Source organism: Rhipicephalus sanguineus, chromosome 1 (genome assembly GCF_013339695.2).
Source record: "Rhipicephalus sanguineus isolate Rsan-2018 chromosome 1, BIME_Rsan_1.4, whole genome shotgun sequence".
In the NCBI taxonomy this organism is placed as follows: Eukaryota; Metazoa; Arthropoda; class Arachnida; order Ixodida; family Ixodidae; genus Rhipicephalus; species Rhipicephalus sanguineus.
In genome coordinates this window covers 316,338,275-316,358,524 of record NC_051176.1, presented here as the reverse complement: position 1 = coordinate 316,358,524, position 20,250 = coordinate 316,338,275, and the positions used below count along the sequence as shown (strand labels likewise).

The 20,250-nt window shown below is 45.2% G+C and overlaps 1 protein-coding gene across 1 annotated transcript in view; it reads right to left on the bottom strand.

Moving 5' to 3' along the window:
• LOC119379462 (poly(U)-binding-splicing factor half pint) overlaps positions 1-20,250 on the bottom strand; it is a gene marked incomplete in the record, with an annotated part of 282,418 nt that overhangs the window by 61,888 nt on the left and 200,280 nt on the right. The window contains 1 exon segment of the mRNA XM_037648765.2: positions 15,267-15,429. Within this exon segment, the coding sequence (XP_037504693.1) occupies positions 15,267-15,429 (163 nt within the window).

Genomic DNA, 20,250 nt, shown 5'->3' with positions numbered 1-20,250 from the left:
TGACTTCTTTCTGACGTCATTCATGTGGTCTTTCAGCCGTCTTTCGTAATTTCCACGCTCCTTGACATAAACACAATAACAGTCCTGCACAGGGAATTCTATAAACAATGCCTAGGAACTTTTCTTTCTTGAGCGAGTTCTTCACGTGCATCAGTTCATATTTCAATTTACGGGCAGGAACATGTGCCACATGCATGTCGAATGTCCGCAGAACCCGTGCCAACGCTCCACTAACAACTGGCACATAGGGGACGGTTGCACGAGCTTGGGGCTGCACCGCATGTGACGAGGCATCGTCGCATGTGCAGCGCTGTACCGAATGAACTAAACAGGGTGCCCATTATCAGAAAGTTTCGAAATTTCAAAAGACGGCTGAAAGACCACATGAATGAAGTCGGAAGAACGTCGTGTACAACGCACTTGCGGAACACGCGGCTACTTCTAATCAAAACATTGACTGAGCTAAGGCAACCATAACTGCAAAGGAAAGAAACTGGTGTTCCCGTCAATATATGGAATCTCTTCTTATCCAGGCTACGAAAAAAACGCTGAATAGGAATGATGGCAATCTTCCACCAGCGTACTCCAGGTGTCTCAGCCACTTACTAAAATGAACATAAGCCCGCACTGCTGGGCCACTTTTTTCAGAAGCCGAAGCATCATTTTTACTGTTTTAAACCTTATCATTTTGGTTGGCGTTTCTTCTTTTTGTTTTCTCATCATGCCTCTTCCCGACCAGATGATTCATCGTCAAACCATAGACTTCAGACCTTTATATGGATAGCGTCTGCACATCTTCCTTGCGTTTTTGGTGCATTTTTGGTGATGAGAAATTGCTAGAGTGGGAGAAGGGCACATGCCTCACTGCCGTTAACAGTTTCGCACCTGACAGAAATTTGAAATATTCTGCGACAGCGCGGAGCTATCATATGTCGGCGTTCCTGGAAGTGGTCTTCCTCTTATGTACTAGCTCAGATCAACACTACTTAGCTTTGGCGATTGCGGGAATTGGCGGTCTTGCACCAGAAAATGACCAATGTTACCTAATCCGCATTTATGTTCATGCAGTTTACAAACAGCTATGTAAAAAAAATATATTCGGCGCCTCCTGCATCTGTTTTGGGATGTATCAGGCTCATAGTGTTTTAGTTGGCAAGACGCAAAGCCTTCCCGTTGCGCGCCTTCTTGAATGCACTGCAAGGCGTGGAAAAGGGGCTCGCTTATTGCTAGCACAGAAGTGGTAGAAAAGAGCTTTCGGGGGGGAGGGGGGGGGCTCCTGAACATAGGCAAACAGAAATTAGGTCACATGGCCCATGCGCAACACCCATACCATACTTACAGTCAAAACAAAAAATGTGAGAGCGATGCCAAAAGGACTAACTTCTATGCAAGTGCAAATTGTACGGGGCAGCTCACAAACACACTGTGACTTCCTCTAGCACTCGAGCTTCACCACATTGCTCTAACACTGCCAGTGTGCGGAGCCAGTGAAACTTTCTCGAGGTAGTCACTGCAAGAGCAAACTGTCTTCTTTTTTTTGGAGAGAAGTGGTTTGTTTATACAGAAATAAAACAGTACCGTTTTCTGCAACCCTTGTAGGAGACGATTCAGTGCCTAATCGCTTTTTTGCAAATATAGTTCTACCTTTCTATCAGAGAAAGGGGGAACATCTGAAGCCGCTGCCTCTTTAATGCTTTTTCGGAGAGTCACGCATACAGCATCCGAGAGGAGACTATGGCAGCACCCAAGAAGATGCAGTTGAAAAGGTGCTCTTACCCACTCCCTACACACCACTCCCCAAGATAGAAGGGAGGAGTCGCAACAGGGACAGACCAGCGCATGCTGCAATGGCGAAGAGCACATTTTTACAGTGAAGCCATCTTACCCTACCCTGTGCTGTTAATGGGAATTTACTGTATTTCGTTAAATCGAGAAATTCTTAAAATCGAGAAAGGGATTTTCTGGTTCTTTGAAATCTGAAATTGTAATGTAGTGACACCCAAAACCAACAGCGGCGTTTCTATTTGTGGATAACCTGCGCCTGCATTTGTGACATGGAACTGCATCATGTGCCTGTGACATGACAATGCATCACCTGGACATCAAATGTCCAGGCGATGCCGGCCACATAGATGTGACATGAAGCTATGACAGGCTGCCGATATGCAGACGGAAAACACAAATGTAGTGATTTTGTGGGCAAGTACAGCAAGAAAGTTGCAAGGGGACAATCGGTGCCATCTCTTGTATAAACCATGAAATAATGAAAGCAGCCACCGCAGTGTTCCTGTGGCAGCATCTACAGGGACGAGAAACCACTGCCGCTCCTAGCGCCATCTCGTACATAAGAGCACTGCCAACTGTTGGGTGTGTTGTTCAGTGATGGGTGTGGCGTGCAGCCTCGTCAAAACAAAACTAGGGTCGTGTCTAAGGCAGCTATAGATGTTTTCACACGACAGAAATAGCGTGCACACTCAAAGGAAAACACACCTGTGTCAAAATTTTACACATTTACTTTAGGAAAATTTTCATTAAATTGGGTGTGGTGCTAAGTTAGTTTCATTAATTCAGTGATGCTACTGGCTTAGGCTGCTTTGGAGCAACTTTTGCAGCAGGCAAAAATGTGTTTCGGAGCAGCAAAACTAGCTTTCGGAGCAGGTGAAGCTAGAAGCAATTTTAACCCTTTGTGCAACCACGGGACACATACGTCCTACTTTTCCATCTACAGGAAACATTTCTCCCACATCACCCATTCCAATTAGTGCAATACTAAGTCGCTCATATCTTACCTAAATCTTTGCAATCCCGAGGAAAATTCTTTTACCACGCTTTCAAAGGGCAGAAGTGATGTTACAATGGCGTTGAATTTCGAAAAATTTTTTATGATACCTCCTGAATTTTCCTCTTCTCCAGATAGAAAGAACCTACCAATCTAAATGCAGGATAATTTCCTCTTCTTCTGGTTTTTCAGAGGTGATTTTAGCTTCCAGTCATCACGTGTTTCGGTAAATTGGCGCAATCATGTGACCGATAAATGCATCGAAGCACAATCCCCTGCGAAATTGCCATGCTCATCACTCAGCGTAACTGCGGATATTGGTCCGTGGAAATATTTTTCTCGATGTCATATACCTCTTGAAAAGTTGGCACATATTCAGGGACAACAGCTGTATCCGAAAATTTTGACAGCCAAAGCAAGCACGGGCAAATGGACAAAAAAATGGCTGGTGCATACAGTGAAGTAAGCTTTTCAGGAACAGACCACGGCGCTATGAAGGCTCATAAGAGGCGCAGGTGCAGGTGGTTTTGTACTGCTGGAAATGAGGTAAGCCCAACATTCCTCAGCACAACTTGAGAAGTGATACTCTGGGCCACTTGCTTCGTTGATGAAACGCATCATTGATGAAATCTCGAGATGGTGCCTTCATGAGACAGTGGGACAATGTTTTCCCACTTTTTGAAAGCACTCTCATGAGTCAGTGGGACATACAGTCGACGTCCGATTTCCCGGACGCCCGAAACTCCGGACATGCCTGATTTCCCGGACTCATCTGTGGCACCGTCAAGTTCCCCGTAGAGTCAATGTATTAAAAAGTCCGAAATTCCGGACGCTTATAGTCTTCGCCATCCGATTTCCCGGACTTTTTACTGTTAACCGCCGACCCAAAGTCACCACCGACGCCGCCATTTTGGTTGTTTTCATTTTCATATCTTGAACCCACCATACTCGCATCGCATGTGTGGCCAGCAGCACCGCCGCGGCTGCCGTAACATCGAAACCGCACGTGTCAATCCGTTGCCAGCCGTAGCTTAGCCAAGCCAAACCTCACTGTGTTCGTTCTAGTTCACGTGTTGTTTTGTCAGCTGTGCCAGCTCTGCGGTCGTGTCTGCGGTTGATCGTTTGCTGCTGCGCGCTACTTTCAGTGATCACGTTTCCCGACCTTCAGCATCCACCGAGTTCCTAGCTGTTTCGTGCTGCGCTTTTCGTCGAGCGGATTCGCCGTTTACAGCAATGGCACCGACTGCTCCTTCGTCTTCGTCCGCGCCTTCGAAGCGCACAAAGCCACCTCGTAGGCTCACGATGACGAACTACCATCCGCGGACGTTGCTTTCGACGATCTGCACGCTGGCGGCGTGTCGATTCCAGCCGAGATAACCCTTGAGGGCTTCGCCGACGCTGACAAAGACCTCGAGCTATGTGCGGAGTTGACCGATGACGAAATCGTTCGTCAAGTTACGGAGGATTCCGATGACTCCGACACCGAGAACGAAGAGCCAGCTCCTACACAGCCAACGAGCTCGGAGTTGACGCGAGCACTGATGACACTGTTATTGGTGTACAGCGGCAACATGACGTTGACTGAAATTGAGGCAGACATAATCGCAGGCAAGCGGACCGTGCAAAAGAAAATAAGCGACTTCTTTGCGCCCAAGTGCTGACCTATGCGGCAGTGCCGGCCACGTCATATTTTTTTTTAATATAAACGGCTCTTTTCAGAGCCACCTAAACGATGCATTGGCTGAATTGCAATGGGAATTTTGTACTCCGGCTGTGACCCTCTCCGTCAACGAAAAATACCTACCAAAAATGTGCGTTTTCACGTGCATTCGTTTTTCCGGACTGCCCGATTTTCCGGATGTTTTTGCGGCCCCTTGAGGGTCCGGGAAATCGGACGTCGACTGTATATAAGCACTTTTTTTCAGTAAACTACCGGCTTGATTTTAATGAAATTTGTTTTATACTATTTCTTTGTAGTTTATATCAATACAGTATAACCTCGTTACAACGGATCCATTTACAACAGCCATTCGGATACTACATACCAATTTGTGGCGTTATGCCGACCTCCATATTTGTTCCATTGATTGAGCTTCGTTTACAACGGATTCTGGTACAACGGACATTCTGATATAATTGACTAAAATGTCAGGCCAACAAGGTGGTCAGGACTCCTTTACAGCGGACTTTTCTACTACAGACATACCAAATTCAATAACTTCCGACTTCAAACATCGCTTAGCATACTTTCGAGACGGGAACAGCGCGTCGCGGATATCGACGTACCGATTTAAGAACGAAGGTCGCCGATCTCCGGTCTGTCAATGATCAGCTATGCCTAGCTGTAGCAACAAAAAAATCAGCGCGCAGCGTGCTTGGTGTTGCGTTTTGGGACGCTGAAGCGCGAAATTGCTAGCCGCTGCCACCGCTTCTCCGAGCGGTCGCTGCGCGGCGAGCTTGGACGGGGGGGGGGTCCGCTGCCGATGCGCAAAATGCCCATCCGCGGTTCTGAGGAGCCAGCGGGCGATTAATTCGTTGCTTGCGACGAAAGACATCGTGGCTTCTTCGCTTTCGCAAGTCCGCTAGCGCGATGTTCTTGCCCGCAAAGTACGGATTCCTCTCGTACATCGGCACCCTAAGCGGAGTTAGGCCTAGCCATGACATCGAGTAGAAAGCTCGGTTGCGATGTGCTTGGCCGCGCTGCCCAATGTTTCAAAGTACGTCATGCTTGATCGCGAGTACAAAGAGTTGCCCCGTGGTGGTCTTCGTCATAAGCTCCGAAGTGCTGATAAGCAGAACCTCTGACAGCAGGTCCGACGAGTCACGTCTGCGATGTTCGCGACGAGTGCGGCGTGCTATCGTAATCTGATGATTGAGCTTCTGCTTGCAGCTGCCAAACTAAAGCGTAATTATATTCTAAATTATTGTCGACCCGTCAACACAGAACGAGTGCGAACGCGTCACTAAGTAACGCAATTTTCGACAGCCATGACCTCGCGACGCACAAGCAGCAGACGACGCTTCCGGAGCGAACATCTTGGCAGAAGCAGCCAATCGGAGGCCTCGAATTGAACTTCAAACATGTGCTTTTTGTACGCTTGTTACTGAATAGAGGAGCTAGCTGAAACGGAGAACTTGCGCAGTTGTAATTTTGAAAAACGCATTTTTTTAGTTGCTACTTCCGCAATTTTCGCCAAGTCAGCAGATGCAAAGAAACTTTTGTAGCACTTATACGTTGTTTTCAGTGAAGATATTTGGAATCAGATAGAAAAAGGGCTACAGAAACTGAAAATACAATTTTTCAAAAATCACATTTTTTTTTGGTCCCTCGTTAAGAATAAGACCATGTTTGTGATTGGTAATTCTCTCCGGTTATAACAGACTCATTCGATGTTTACATAAAAGTCTGTTGTAACAGTACTTGGATTTTACATACTCCTTTTACAACAAACCAAAATCCTCTTCACTATGAAGGTCTGTTGTAATGAGGTTATACTGTATACAGTAGAACCCCGCTGATACGTTTTTGAAGGGACCGTAGGAAATAAACGTAAGAGACGGGAAACGTAAGAGCCGAAAAACAGGAAAAACGGCAAAATATTTAGTGGTACAGAATTTTATTTCAATTCTTACGAGCAGCACGAAAATTGGCGCGCTCAGCCGCGATCTAGTCGATGGATAGAAACGCGGAGCTTAGGACGGCCTTATCCACAGAAATGTAATCAACGTATGTGATTTTTTTAACACCAACAGCTGTAGGCATGAAAGAACTAAGCACACGCAATCACGACCGGCGCGGCGAGTCCGACCACGAACCGCACGCACGACCATGCGAGCTCCAACCAGCTCGAACTCCTCCCGTTCTCCGACAAATAACGATGATGAATCTCGAAGGCCTTGCTTTCGCAAGCAATTACGTCATACACGCCATATTTGTGCAATGCAAATCTCAGAGGCTATGCTTTTGTCAATAGTAAATGCCAATCTTGAAGGCCTTGCTTTCGCGAGCAGTTACGTCATAGACGCCATCTTTGCAATTTGAATCTCGAAGGCCATGCTTTTGTTTGCATCAATTGAAAGATTCTGTTGCTTGCGCCTCTCATGCGGCTAATATTACGGTCAAACGAGGCCAAGCTGCATGAAAATGCACCATGGCCGCTCTCTTTGTTAGTCACTCGGTCGGCTCCGGGCGCACTTCGCGACGCATCATACGGGAACGGTCCGACAGTTACGACGTAACAGCGGGGTTCCCAATACATTGTATCCTATGGGAGCTATGCCGGGACCGGCGGAAAACGACGTAACAGCCGGGAAAACGCAGCAGTGAGGAACGTAACAGCGGGGTTCTACTGTACCACAGCCGGTTTTTATATCATCTTGTCAAAAATATAGGCAAGCCTACAAAGGGTTAAGACATGTACTGCAGTCACAACAGACCGACAAAAGCATGATGTGCTGCACGCTATTCAAGCATAATAAAAGTATAAAAGAACACAGAATTATAAATATCATCCACGGCTAATCTGACCATATTTAGTAGACAAAGCCAATGATGAACTATAGAACCACAGCATTTATTATAAAATGACTGAAAATGACATGATTATGACAGATGAGCTTTTACATACTTGGACATAAAACATCACAGAAACCTCTGTTATGGAAGAAGCATTTCATCAATAGCACTAGAAGACAACATATCTGGCTTGTTGAGCTCGTTGACCACACGCTTCTTAACACTTTCCTGTCCGCGCCTATACCCATCGATAGCTCGCTGTCGATGGTTTTGAACTTCAAATTTTGACGTGCTAGGAGCGCTTACGGACAGCCAACGTCATCCATCGTATAAAACAGGAGCTATTTTTTCAGTTTCCCTTATTCGTTTATTTCTTCCGCCAGGGAGAGGGCTTTGAAGTGCCACTTTAGTTGAAAGAACCGAGCGCACGTAGCTTCAAACATGGTGTCGGCATTGCGCACCCCTGCCTCTCGGAAACAGCAAATTTAGGCGGATTCCGGCGAGTCCGAGTCAGGTTTTTTATGCTGGCAGCAGCGCAGACTCGGAAGATGATTTTGACTCATCGGCCTTCAGCACAGACAGCGAAAGTGCGTCAAACAGCCGCGGAACGTGAACAGGTAATCGCTGGAAACATTTGGTTTGATCTCCGAACTGAGTTGTCGCTGCCGCGCTCTGTTCGAAAGATATTGCGTGTGTTCTAAAGCTCACAGTTTTTATCTGCGGGGTATCAACATCGTTTCAGCAGGACCACTTGCTGGCGGCTGCTGATCGTGTGGAGTTTAGCGCGAGAAAACGACTCGGAGTGGACCTCGGCATTGCGCTCCGCAGTGCCGCGCGGCGTTTCGTCGGAGCCGTCAATTTCTTCATGTTCTTCTTTACCTGAGAAACGATCGCAGAGATGTGCAGCACAACTAATAAATATGCATGAATGCATACCCTTGAGCAAAAAAGTAACAGAGAAAACGAATGTTTTCTGCGAAACATGATGCGCAAACCTGTGCTTCACTGCATCACGTAACTAAATTGCGTGGTGGCACGATAGCCACTAGGGCTACCGTTTTTTTTTTGTATCTAAATAACGACTAGAGATAGAATGCTTATATTTGCAGGGACGTTGGATATGGTATTTTTGGTTAAAATGTATATTTCGAAATTTTTTTTTGTGGTCAAATGATGCAAAGCACATTGATATTTTCACAGAGTGTTTTCGTTTTTGCCAAATATTTTCTTATTAAAGTTTTTTTTTCCGGAAAGTTCTTTAAAAATGTTTGACTAAATATAAAATCATTAGAAAGCGCATTCCTTGTTCTACAAGTTGCTATCATTATTATAGTATCAATAATATTCTGTGGCAGTAGAAAAATTGTTTGCAAGAGTACCCAAAATTGGCCTATTTTCCTGAGGAGAGGAAAGTGTTTACAGCCAGAGACCATCAGAAACAGTGTAGGACGCTTTGAATCTTTTGCACGAAAATTGCTTGGCCATTTCAGACAGGGCTCCCTTCATTGAAGCATAGGGCAGTGAACTACATTATATATATTGTGAGCACGACATCATCATCTTCGTTCGAAGGGTTGGTCAGGCAACTCGACCAAATAAATGCAATTCTCACAGGCCACAGATGTTGTGTTCGGGACGATCACAGTATGCCAACTGTCTCTAGAACTGAACAAATGCTCATGAAGGCATAGGCGTGCGCAGGGCCGCCCTTCAGGGGAGACGAAGGTTCGTCGCAACCCCCACCCCCCCCGTGCACACGCCTATGCATGAAGGTTATACAAATAAATGAATTATTCCGTCGTCCGTATTTCCAGCATTTATTCAATGTGCCGATGCAATCAAGCACTAAAAAAAATTGGCATTTTGGATACGATTTTTTAAAAATAACTCGAGATTTAAAGGATTAAAGATATGTGAGCTGAAAGCAGACAACTCTAGCTGCAACGCAGAACATACATTAGTTAACTCACTGCACTGAGAACCTCCGGCACGAAAACATATTTCTTCCACACCTACTGGCATAAAAAGTAGGCAAAATGCATGTGTCTTTGGCATAATACCAGGCTCGTAATGCACAACTAAAGGAATGAAAATTAACTGGTAACCTACTAAGACCGAAGTGAACGTTCACTGATTCAAGATGAGGTAGCTGCAAGCTCAGGTGCCTCGTGAAACAGTATGCTGTGCCAAGAAGCTTATTCGAACAGGGTGGTAACCTGTTGTGTGCAGTGTCTCGGGGAACTGTATTCAGCTCTACGACAATACGTGTTCTTTCTCTTTTGTGACACCACGTCAACGGAATAATCGCGATTAAATCATTATTTGGAAAATTATGGAGTTCCCTGCACAAATTACTAATGGTAAAAAAAAAAAAAATAAGCTCCAGCACTTACCAAATGGGTGCTGCGGAGCTACAGTTGACCTGCCGAAGGGGGGGTCGGGTAACTTCTAAGGCAGTCCGAAGACGCTGTGCGCCTTTTTATTTGCATTTGTCCTTCGGAGCGCATCTATTCGAATACTCTCAGCTTCTAGCTTCATTACATCTTGTGTCTGCCGTGCCTGTCGATAAGTTGAGATGCCGAGGGTAAAGAAGGTCTTCAGCAAGTGTAATTTTCGTGCCAACCAATACAGTTCTCTTGTAAATGCGAATAAATGCCGGTAACATACTAAGGTGCTGAACGCTGAACCAGCAAGCTCTTCATCGTTGAACTCCTCAGCCTCTTCAACGTCCTTCGAGGCGAATCGCGTGCAAGGCGACAACGGGTATGATCTAATGGACATGAACATTGTTTGTGATGCAATTAGACCGAACTGTGCGTGCACACTGCGTGCTGCAAGTGTTGAACTAATGGGAATTGCGTCACAGAGCCTTTGCTGTCTTTGTTTAGGCTTCAAAGTCTTAGGGATCGCGACAGTGGAAGTTGTTCTTTCGTTTAATGATGGCAGTAGTGCACGAGCCAAAATTTTGAAATAATTAGGATTGAAGCCTGGCCAAAATACAGTCAATTAGCTGGAAAAAGTTAACCACAATCGACGATACATTGTGGATAGAGCTGCAGGACAGCTCACAAAAGAAGCAAGGCAAGCAAGACGACCAGCTCGAAAGTGAAAAATTCCAATCATTACCAAGCTTGTAGCTACTAAATGAAACCGCTGAACGGTGTTTGTGGCAAAGTATGTTTGCTTTTCACCTGTTTTCTAACTTTATACTCGATTACCTCAAAACCACGTTTTTTATCACTTAGGTACCATTATTTCCTATGTATTCCAAGATAACCAGTTGATTCTTTTTTCTTGTATCCTACACCAATGCATACAACTACTGAAGCAGAAGTGAAGTCATGCACTTTACAGTTTTTATGTTACCAATTTTCAAAGATGCAAATTAACTAAAAATTTAGGTCCTAGCGGTAAAAAATTCACCAAAATTCTAATATTAGCCAGCTTTAAATCTGCTTCAGTTAAAAAGAACGGAAAATTTGGGAAAAAATCATATATGAATGATGTGGATACCCCTTTTAGTCACTGAGAAAATGGTACCTCAATATGGCCAAAAATGTATGGGACGTGCAGGGCTTACCCTGTGCCCTTAACTGTCATTCCAAGTACAAAATGGTTCGCCGCATTTGCTACACGATGACCAAGCAGAATGTTTCCTGGATTGCTGAACATATCGTAACTGGCGCGAAGCTAGGAACATGAAAAAGGGCCGGAGGAAAGAGACAGAAGAGCGCCAATGCTGTGGGCGCTCACATTACATGAGTGCCGCTTTGACTGCGGATGAGCTCCGCTTGCGCGCCAAACTACGCTCAGAGGACAAACGAGAGAAGGAATGCATCACTGTGAAAGTTAAAGGTAGGGGTGTGCGAATATTCGAAAGTTTCGAATATTCGTCGAATATTACATTCGAAATATTCGTATTCGATTCGAAAATCGTGTATTCGAAAAGTTTCGAATATTCGATAACTTCGAATATTCGAAAAATTCGAATATGCGATTCGATTATCATGCATAAAATAACTCGTCTTCCACATTTCTGCTGCGTTCGTATAGCTAAAACCGTTGCCGAGAGGAGCGATAAACATCGTAAGTACACGGAGGCACGATCTCTGCCTGCGACGAGCGCCCCAATACGTATGATTTATTGCTGGTGCATCTCCGACGTGCAGCGCTGTTGGCAATCATGTAACCGTACATTTTCAATATTATGCAGCTGTAACGTGCCGCACTACCAGTCGTTCACTATGCGGGACCACTTCTGAAGAAAGACAGAGACACATGTGACTGGTGGCGGACTGTAGGCACCATCAGATACCCCAGTCTGGCGAAGCTTTGCCCCATGTACCTCCCTATACCAGCCACTTCTGTTCCAAGTGAGCGTGCCTTTTCAGTGGCAGGGGGGGGGGTTGTCTCTGTTAGAAGGGAGCGCCTGCTGTCTGATCATGTGGAGGAACTCATATTTCTTCATGATAACATCTAGTCATTACTTTCATAGTGCCGTGATATTTGCTTGTGATGTGCATTGCGCTAGCCTGGACATTGTGTTCTGGAGATAGCAGTGTATGTTGTGTTGCCAGTCAGGCTGTTAATGTTTTTTTTTTTTTTCAAATAGCTACATGTTAAATAAAATAATTGTTACTGTGGGGGCATTTTTCCTTTGATATTCGATATTCGATTCGATATTCGAAGGTGGATATTCGTATTAGATTCGTATTCGAAAAATTTGATATTCGCACACCCCTAGTTAAAGGCCGTTAAGTGCCAACAAATGTCATAATATGCAACGAAAACTCTGCCGCCAATTTCCCAGTGAGCGCCTTCAATACAGCACGCATGTATATTTTTCCCTGCTGTTATGCCCGAAGCCGCAAAATATCATGATAAACGCTCGATTTGCGTTGAATATTCTATCTGCGGACGCACAACAATACGGTATTGTAAAAGTGGTTCTTTAATGAAGCAAAGGACCTGGACACACTTCTTTTCAAAGCCGGCTGACAGAAGTGTTCTGGCACGAGATGGAGAACAAATGCAGTTTGAGTTGTTCGATAATCGGAAGCATGTATGACAGCTTTCTTTAGATGTCAATGGCTTTCTTTTGTGTCATATGTTGCTCATAGAATGAACCTAATTATCTTTAGGCCATCGGAAGAGAGAAAGCAACACATGGGTGCTCTACTGGAGGCGCTCACTGGGAAACTGCTGGCAGTTTTCGTTGCACACTGTGACATTTGTTGGCACTTAACAGCCTTTAACTTTCACAGTGATGCATTCCTTCTCTCGTTTGTCCTCTGAGCGTAGTTTGGTGCGCAAGCTGAGCTCATCCGCAGTCGAAGCGGCACTCATGTAATGTGAGCGCCCGCAGCATCGAGCGGCCGCTGCTGCGGGTTTGTCAAGCGGCTGATCGCAAGACAAAGCTTGTTAAACCATGACACCTGGCTGCGCACTTGTTGGTGTGGAACGGCTGATTTGTGATTATGTCATGTACAAGTATTTTTAACAACTTTTATCCGAGTTTCAGCACATAACGAACGATGCGGCCGCTAGGATGGCATGATCACATTTTACGCACTATAGCTTGTTAGAAACCAAAACAATGCAACGTTTTTTTCTGCAGAATGGTAGATGACGTCCTTGACCTCAATCACAGGGATTAAAAAAAAAAAATTAAAAATGGCCTTCTTGAGAAAATCATTTTCAAAGTTCAGCGTTTTTGGTAAATAAATTACGTTTCAGCCCACTTATCGAGTAAAATGGAGCGCGATAAAACCATGCAAATTATTTTAAAAGAGAGCAAAAGTAACAAAGTTAATATATACCGATTTTTATTATCCTCACTTTAAAGGGACACTAAAGGCAAATAACAATTTTATGTCAGAGTGAAAGCCCAATGTATGACAACTTCTAAAACGGCAATATTATCAACAGCAGTGCCCTACTTACCGAGAAATTAAGCTAAATGTATCACGTGATGAGCGCCACGAGTGGGACATTTTCGAAGTGATCCCGATGATGTATGGAAGTCAGCCTACAATAAATCACTAGTAATCAAACTAGCAGCAGTAAAAAAAGAACATTCCGAGCATCAAAAGACGTAATAAAATGCTGTTTGTTCGTTTCCGCTTGATTCATGGGGAACGGCACGCGTGGTTCAAAGGTTCCGTTTTCGCCGAACTGCGCCTCGCCCGTCTCAGTGGTAATTTCGGGATCGCGTACTGCCATGCGTGTTTTGCGCGCTCGTGAAAGTCGCTCTGACAGAAAGTTCAACAAAATGCCGCATGCGTGTGATATTGCCGGATGCCCGAATGGTGCACAACGCCAGTGCTGCAGCAAGGAAACCGGTGTGTCTTTTCACTGGGTGCTGCAGAATGAACCCTTACGCTCGAAGTGGCTTAGTGTCATGCCATTGCGCCAGTGTGCTAAACAGTCAAAACCTCTGCGTGTGTGCTCGCTGCACTTTCGTACTGAGGATTACGAGACCAACCGCAACTTGGTGAAGGCTTTGAATGTGCCCATCCGAGCAAGTCTTTGTTGCAGCGCCGTTGTTGCTACTGTGGGTCCCACTACTTCCGCTCGGCTGCTACTAGTGTCGGCGGCCGCGCAGTAAAAGCGGGCAACGTTGGGCACAGCAGCAGTGACGTATGAAAGTCGTATTTTCAGGCGGGAGATTTGAAGCGCGCTAACGCGATGTGGACCACTAAAAACGTGATTTTATTTCAAAATAAGCACTTCCTTGGCACAAAAGCAGCACTACGAGGTTTCTGGACCGCTATTTCAACAATCAACGTCGACTTAATATTTGCCTTTAGTGTCCCTTTAACTTGCTTGCAGCAATAAATTCCTGAAATACAGGTATTTTGTGCAATTTGCCAAGTTTGTGATTTTTTTCTTCAAAAGTGCTTCAACAAGCAAGGAAAATAATATAAGATTGTATTTTACGTGTTCTTTAAGGGGAATAAATATTGTGATGAAGAAGTGCACCGTTTTTTCCCTAGGTGCGCTCAAAATTCAGAAATCGCGAAATTGGCGGAGAAGTGTTTTTTGCGGAAAAAATTTGTATATTTTCTTTCAAGTGAATAAAATTTCTTTTCGCAAAACTAACTGCGAAACCATTGTTATGGGTGTAATGCCTAGACCTACAGTAAATTTCATCAAAATCGGGAGTGGTGACCGGGACCTCGTGTTCAATCTTATCTGGACACACCCATATCAGACATGACTGTGGCGACTGCTTGAGCGGAATGAAAAAGCATGAATTCGTTTTTTTGGACTGCCAGATTTTTCAGACAACCACGTGGTCCCTAGGAAGTCCGAAAAATCCCGATTTTTGGGACTTCCCAAGGATCGCGAAATTGTCCAAAAAATTGGGCGTTGACTGCATCGCAACAGCGACGTTAGGCCCAGTTTGGCTTGGCTTCGCTCAGATTGTGTCGTACTCAGGTGCACTGCGATGTCGCTTTCAACGAGTGAACCTCAAGTAGTTAGTTCCGTTTCGGAAAGTCGGAGCACACCCTTGGGCGCAGGTTGGGCACAGACTCGCCTCACTTTGAGGAAATGTAGCAGGATGTAGCAGCCAGGGCACTTGGGCGCAATTTGGCGCAATTGGTGCAGCGGTAGCATCCCTGTTAATTCAGGTTGATTACAACATGAACCCTACGAGTGCCTGCTGGGAAATGGAAATTTCTTCGTTAGATAGAGAACTTGGTAAAATCGAGTTTCATCAGATCGAATTTTAACACAAACGTCCAGCTGGGAGGAACAAAGGCAAGTAATTTTTCTGGTACAGGCAAGTAACGCGCGAATTAACGGAATTCACCCAATGGTGCAGTGTGAGTTAAGCAGCTTTTAAATACATTGAAAACATAGCGAGCCAGCCAAAAATGTGAGATTTGTTTGACATGAGAGTTTGAATTATCGTTAATCTACATGACAGTGTTATTTCAATAAATCTTGTTGTCCACTGTAACTAACCAGTGATGATGCCTGGTGCATTAGCAGCCAGCACCGGCTGTGGTAGGACACCTGGAGGCCCAACAAGTCCAGGGGGAACCAAGGTAGGAATGGTTAGGCCAGGCGGAGGGATGACGGCTGCCGATGACGAGCCAATCACTCCAGGAGACGACAGCCCCAAGGCCTGTGAACAACGATGTACAGATACAGTAGAACTCTGCTTGTGTGTGTCTTATACGTTTTTCTGCATATAATGCTTCTGGCATACGGTCCCAGCAAAGAATCTCCAGACACCTATGTGTTAGAATCTTCTTTTCACATGTCGTTTGTGCAACATTCCTGCCAGATACATTACAAACAGCCACTGTGCTGGACGTCTGAGGAAGTACGCCAATGAGTATGGTGATATCACTGCTGTAGTCGGGGGGAGGAGAGGGTTCAGACCCCCCCCCCCCATTTCAATTCTGCATATGCATACAGACACATACACAAATGCACGAACATGCATAAAGTATGGTTGAACCCATACTTCAGAGGGGCACATGCAGTGTGGCAAATGCGCCGCTCAAAACTGTCTTGCAACCGCACCTGAATTGAGTGATGAGGAGACGAGCTTTGAGTCCGAAGATGTCATCACCTAAGCTTCAAGCCCTGATGGCAATGATGTTTTGCGTCAGCCCGCGACATCCGCAGCCGTTCAGGCATTGGCTTTGTTTACGGGCTCAAGTAGTCTCCTTCGCCTCGCGTGTGTAGCTGCCAACCTTTGTGCACAATTACTGAGCTACTCTGGTTACATGCAAAGTCCATACCAGCTGCTAAGCTTCTTTTCATGCCAAGAAGGCTGTCCGGAGCACATCATTACTGTGCAGCGCAAGACGTTTTATGACTCTGCATGATTTCGTTCTCCTTTCTTTTCACTGCGGAGCTGACCAATACCATCTGCAAAATTATAAATACGCTTGGATGCATATTTGGGATGCCAACCTATGCGGGGAGAGGTAGCTCATGGAAAGAGGTGGTGCCAGACGAACTGGTCAAGTTCACTGGACTTCTGATTTATATAGGCATTGTTCACATCCCGGCCATCCATCTATATTGAAATGCCAGAAGGCTTTTCACATAAAAAAAACAAACATTTTGTGCGAAAACTGCAGAGTGCCCCTACTAAAACCAGGAAATGATTCGGCGCAGGGCATGAGTGATGAAGCAGTTCCTTGTTCCATATTCTTTAACGTTTGATAATACCAGCATTGTATAGAGCATTTATTACTTTTTATACTATTCCTGGGTCATTTATCGCAAAAATGGATATACTGAATTTTTTTTGTTTAGAATGTTTTTGTAGATATAGTGTTTTTTATTGTTGTGTTTATCAACTGGCAACAAAAAATTACACACTTTCAAATTTTTATGTTTCATATTCTTCTTATTCTACAACTAATATTTTTTGGAAATAGTATTTCATTATCCATAATATCTTACAGTTAAACCTGCCTATAACGAACCTCTATACAACAAATTCCTCGATATTACGAAGTTTTTCTATTTCCCGCCGTTACTCCATTGAAGCACATGTATTTGCGACCTCTATATAACAAAGTGGCCGAGGGAGACACCCTTGATACAACGAATTTTTGCCACCAACAACCGAGGAATTTTGCCCCGAATTTGTCATTTTGGCACGAGCAGGAGCCGCACGCATCTTCTGCGGTTGCCCCACCAATGACAGGGTGTGAAGCGGCGGCAGCGCGCATGGTGCAGTGAAAGCCCCGGCGACTGCAAGCACTCGTTTGTGTGTGAGGGTGTGTGCAAGGCCGGCAGGCCTGCACCCCTCGAGCTAGCATTCTTGCCGCCGCGGACGCATGCATGCGTGGGTGTGCCCTTCCCGTCTCCCTTCAAACCTCATCCAGCCGCTCGTGGGTGTCATCACGATAACTGTGCCGGCTATTTAAAAAAGAAAAAAAGAAAGGAAAAAAGAGGCTTTTGCATTGGCAGCGCCACTATTCGGTTGTTGGAGAAGTCTCTGAACTGCACTTCGTTAATTTGACACCACGTGACGCCACTAAAAAGAAAGAAATTCTTGCTCCGCGTCGTTACGGTTCGAGTTCGTGCCACATATGGAGAGTGCTCAAGCGTGCGTGCTTTCACTACACGCGCAGCTTTGAGATTTTTTTTTTAATGCGGAAAACTGTGTCGTCACTGCCAAGGAGACGTGACATTAGGCGGTGATGGAAACTGTCCGAGACCACAGTGATGACGACGGATCTTCGGAGATTGACTCGTCACGCGCTTTGCCGTCTTGCCCCGTGCCGCGAGAGCCCATCTCGGAGGCCATGGCCTCCGAGATGGGCTCCAGCAACGTGACGGCGCATTGCCAGAGCCAATCTCGGAAGCCACAGCTACACGATGACGGAGCAGCGTTGTATTGATGTCCTATGAACGTTCAGTATTGCCATCCCCCACGAACAGGAAATAAAGTAAAATAACGCAGTTTTTTGCCACCAAATAAATGTTTTAGGTAAGCTCTGCCTTCAGTTCCCCTTTTGTTTAATTCGTGCATTTCTTTTCCGAATTTTCACGCTGAAACTGCATATAATGAAAACCTGTTTGTAATGGATTTCTTCAGGAATTTGTCAATTTTGTTATATCCAGGTTTAACTAGATGCTGCAATGTGTGCTGGAGTACTTTTTGTAAAAATTTCTTTTCAGGGGCCTATGAAAAATGTTAGTGCTTGTCGGTGGGCTAGTTGATTTGGAAGCATGGTGATGAAACAGTGCTAAGAGACGAGGCCGGAAGGGGCACACACACGAGCACTTACTCACAACTGGTTTTTTATTAGCATCAGTGCGTCATATATATAGGAGGCACACGAAAAAAAGAAGAGTACATTTCAACAATCCGGTACATTGGTCTTCCGCTCGTTACAAACAGTCAATGCCTAGCGACACATATCAAGAAACAGTTTTTCTTTTTCGGTCAGTGCAAGTGGCGCCATGCTTACACATGCGCCACCCTTATTATCTATGTGTGCAGCTTCAATGATCAGTCTTGTCATCATGTCCGATGACAGCTGAGCACATGTTCATCTTCAAAGCGTGGAGCGCATGCACAATCCCGGCAATGTATGACTGCAAGGTCTATGTGGACGAGTAAATAAAGAGGGAAATGGGCCAGCTGCCATTTGTACGCGGCACCAACGACGTTTGTGCAATGCATGCGCAATGTAGTTTATTAGCATACTGGATACAAACTTCTGGTTAACCTCCCTACCTTCCTCTGCTCTTTCTCTCTCTCCATTCCCTTGTCATGCGGGCGAGTGTATATCGGGCAAACTGGGAGATGCTTGAATGAAAGACTTAAGGAGCACTATTATAACGTTAACTCGGCTGTTTCCGGTCATTTAGGCATACCATGGCAACCGATGCTTGCCACCGCATCCTACAAATAAAATTATATTGTATGAAAAGTCATAAAAGTAAAGGCCTGTGAAAATAAAATTTTTAATATTCAATATTCGATTCGATATTCGGCATTTTTTTCTTGATTCGATTCGGTATTCGATTTGAAAGCTACTATTCGGTATTCGCACACCCCTACTTAAAAGTTTAAAACCTAAGCACATGACGAAACAACAAACAAAAAAATGTTTCGCTTTGCATTACCCTCCTAGCGAAGTCACTGGTTGCTTCCAATTACCACATGCCTCTTGTAGAGATATACGTACTAGATGTCTCACCTCACGGTGGCCTTTATGCAATATCTTGACAGCACTCTTTTTTGACAGCATTATTACTGTGGTTACAACGAATCACATGCATCAGTTAGCAAATGCTCCCACGGTTTGTCGTGTGGTTCACATCTGAAACAATGTAGACCCGACACTCCGCAGGTGTGAGCTCATTGCTGCTTCCATCTCTTCAGTGTGTTCTTCTTATGTCTTTTTCAGAGGGGCACCGTCAACATAGGCACTTTCCCGGGACGGCACCCCAATTCAAGATGGCGGCGAAAAAGTTTTCCCGAAAGAAAAAATGAAGTGCACATGAATTTCCTCAGAAGTCTTCTCGCTTTCGTTTGTGGCATGGCGCATTACAAAGGCTCAGAAACACAACAAACACAAGGAAGCCGCGATCAGACCATGGGAAGCGTGGCATAAAAGCACCTCAAATGATGAGTCAATGCAACAGCTTTAAACAGAAACAGATCTCGCAGGCCCTACCTTTTCTGACTACTCGTCATAGAGGCGCCATCTTGGAATACAGATTTTGAAAGCCATGCTATTGCTCGCAGGACCCTGAAAATTGTCATGGGTCTTGCTCTAAGTACGATGCGGGGGTGCGATTATCGGACTGCCAAGCAGCATTAGATGGGATTCAAGCAGGCCAATGTTGCGTGGACATAGTGCGTGATCGGGGTGTGGAGCGGGAAGGGGGGGCGCATTCCCAGAATGGCGCAGAAAACCGAAATTAGCAGTGAAATCAGAGGGAGCACTTGCTCGTAATTTTACAGCATAACTATTTTGCTTTTGGTGTTCCTGATTGCACTTTCATATGGCCGCCAGGGTGGGGTAAAGATCAATTTTTAAAAGCTAGTTAAACAGCAATTTACAGTAGAACCCCGTTCCTCACTGCTGCGTTTTCCTGGCTGTTACGTCGTTTTCCGCCGGTCCCGGCATAGCTCCCATAGGATACAATGTATTGGGAACCCTGCTGTTACGTCGTAACTGTCGGACCGTTCCCGTATGATACATCGCGAAGTGCGCTCGGAGCCGACTGAGTGACTACTGAAGAGAGCGGTCATTGGTGCATTTTCATGCAGCTTGGCCTGGTTTGACCGTAACATTAGCCGCATTAGCCGCAGATTTGTATTTCACAAACATGGCGTCTATGACGTAATTGCTTGCGAAAGCAAGGCCTTCGAGATTGGCATTCACTTCTGGCATCACGTTGGCGTAGACTCATCATCATCATCGTTATTTGTCGGAGTACGGGAGGAGTTCGAGTTCGA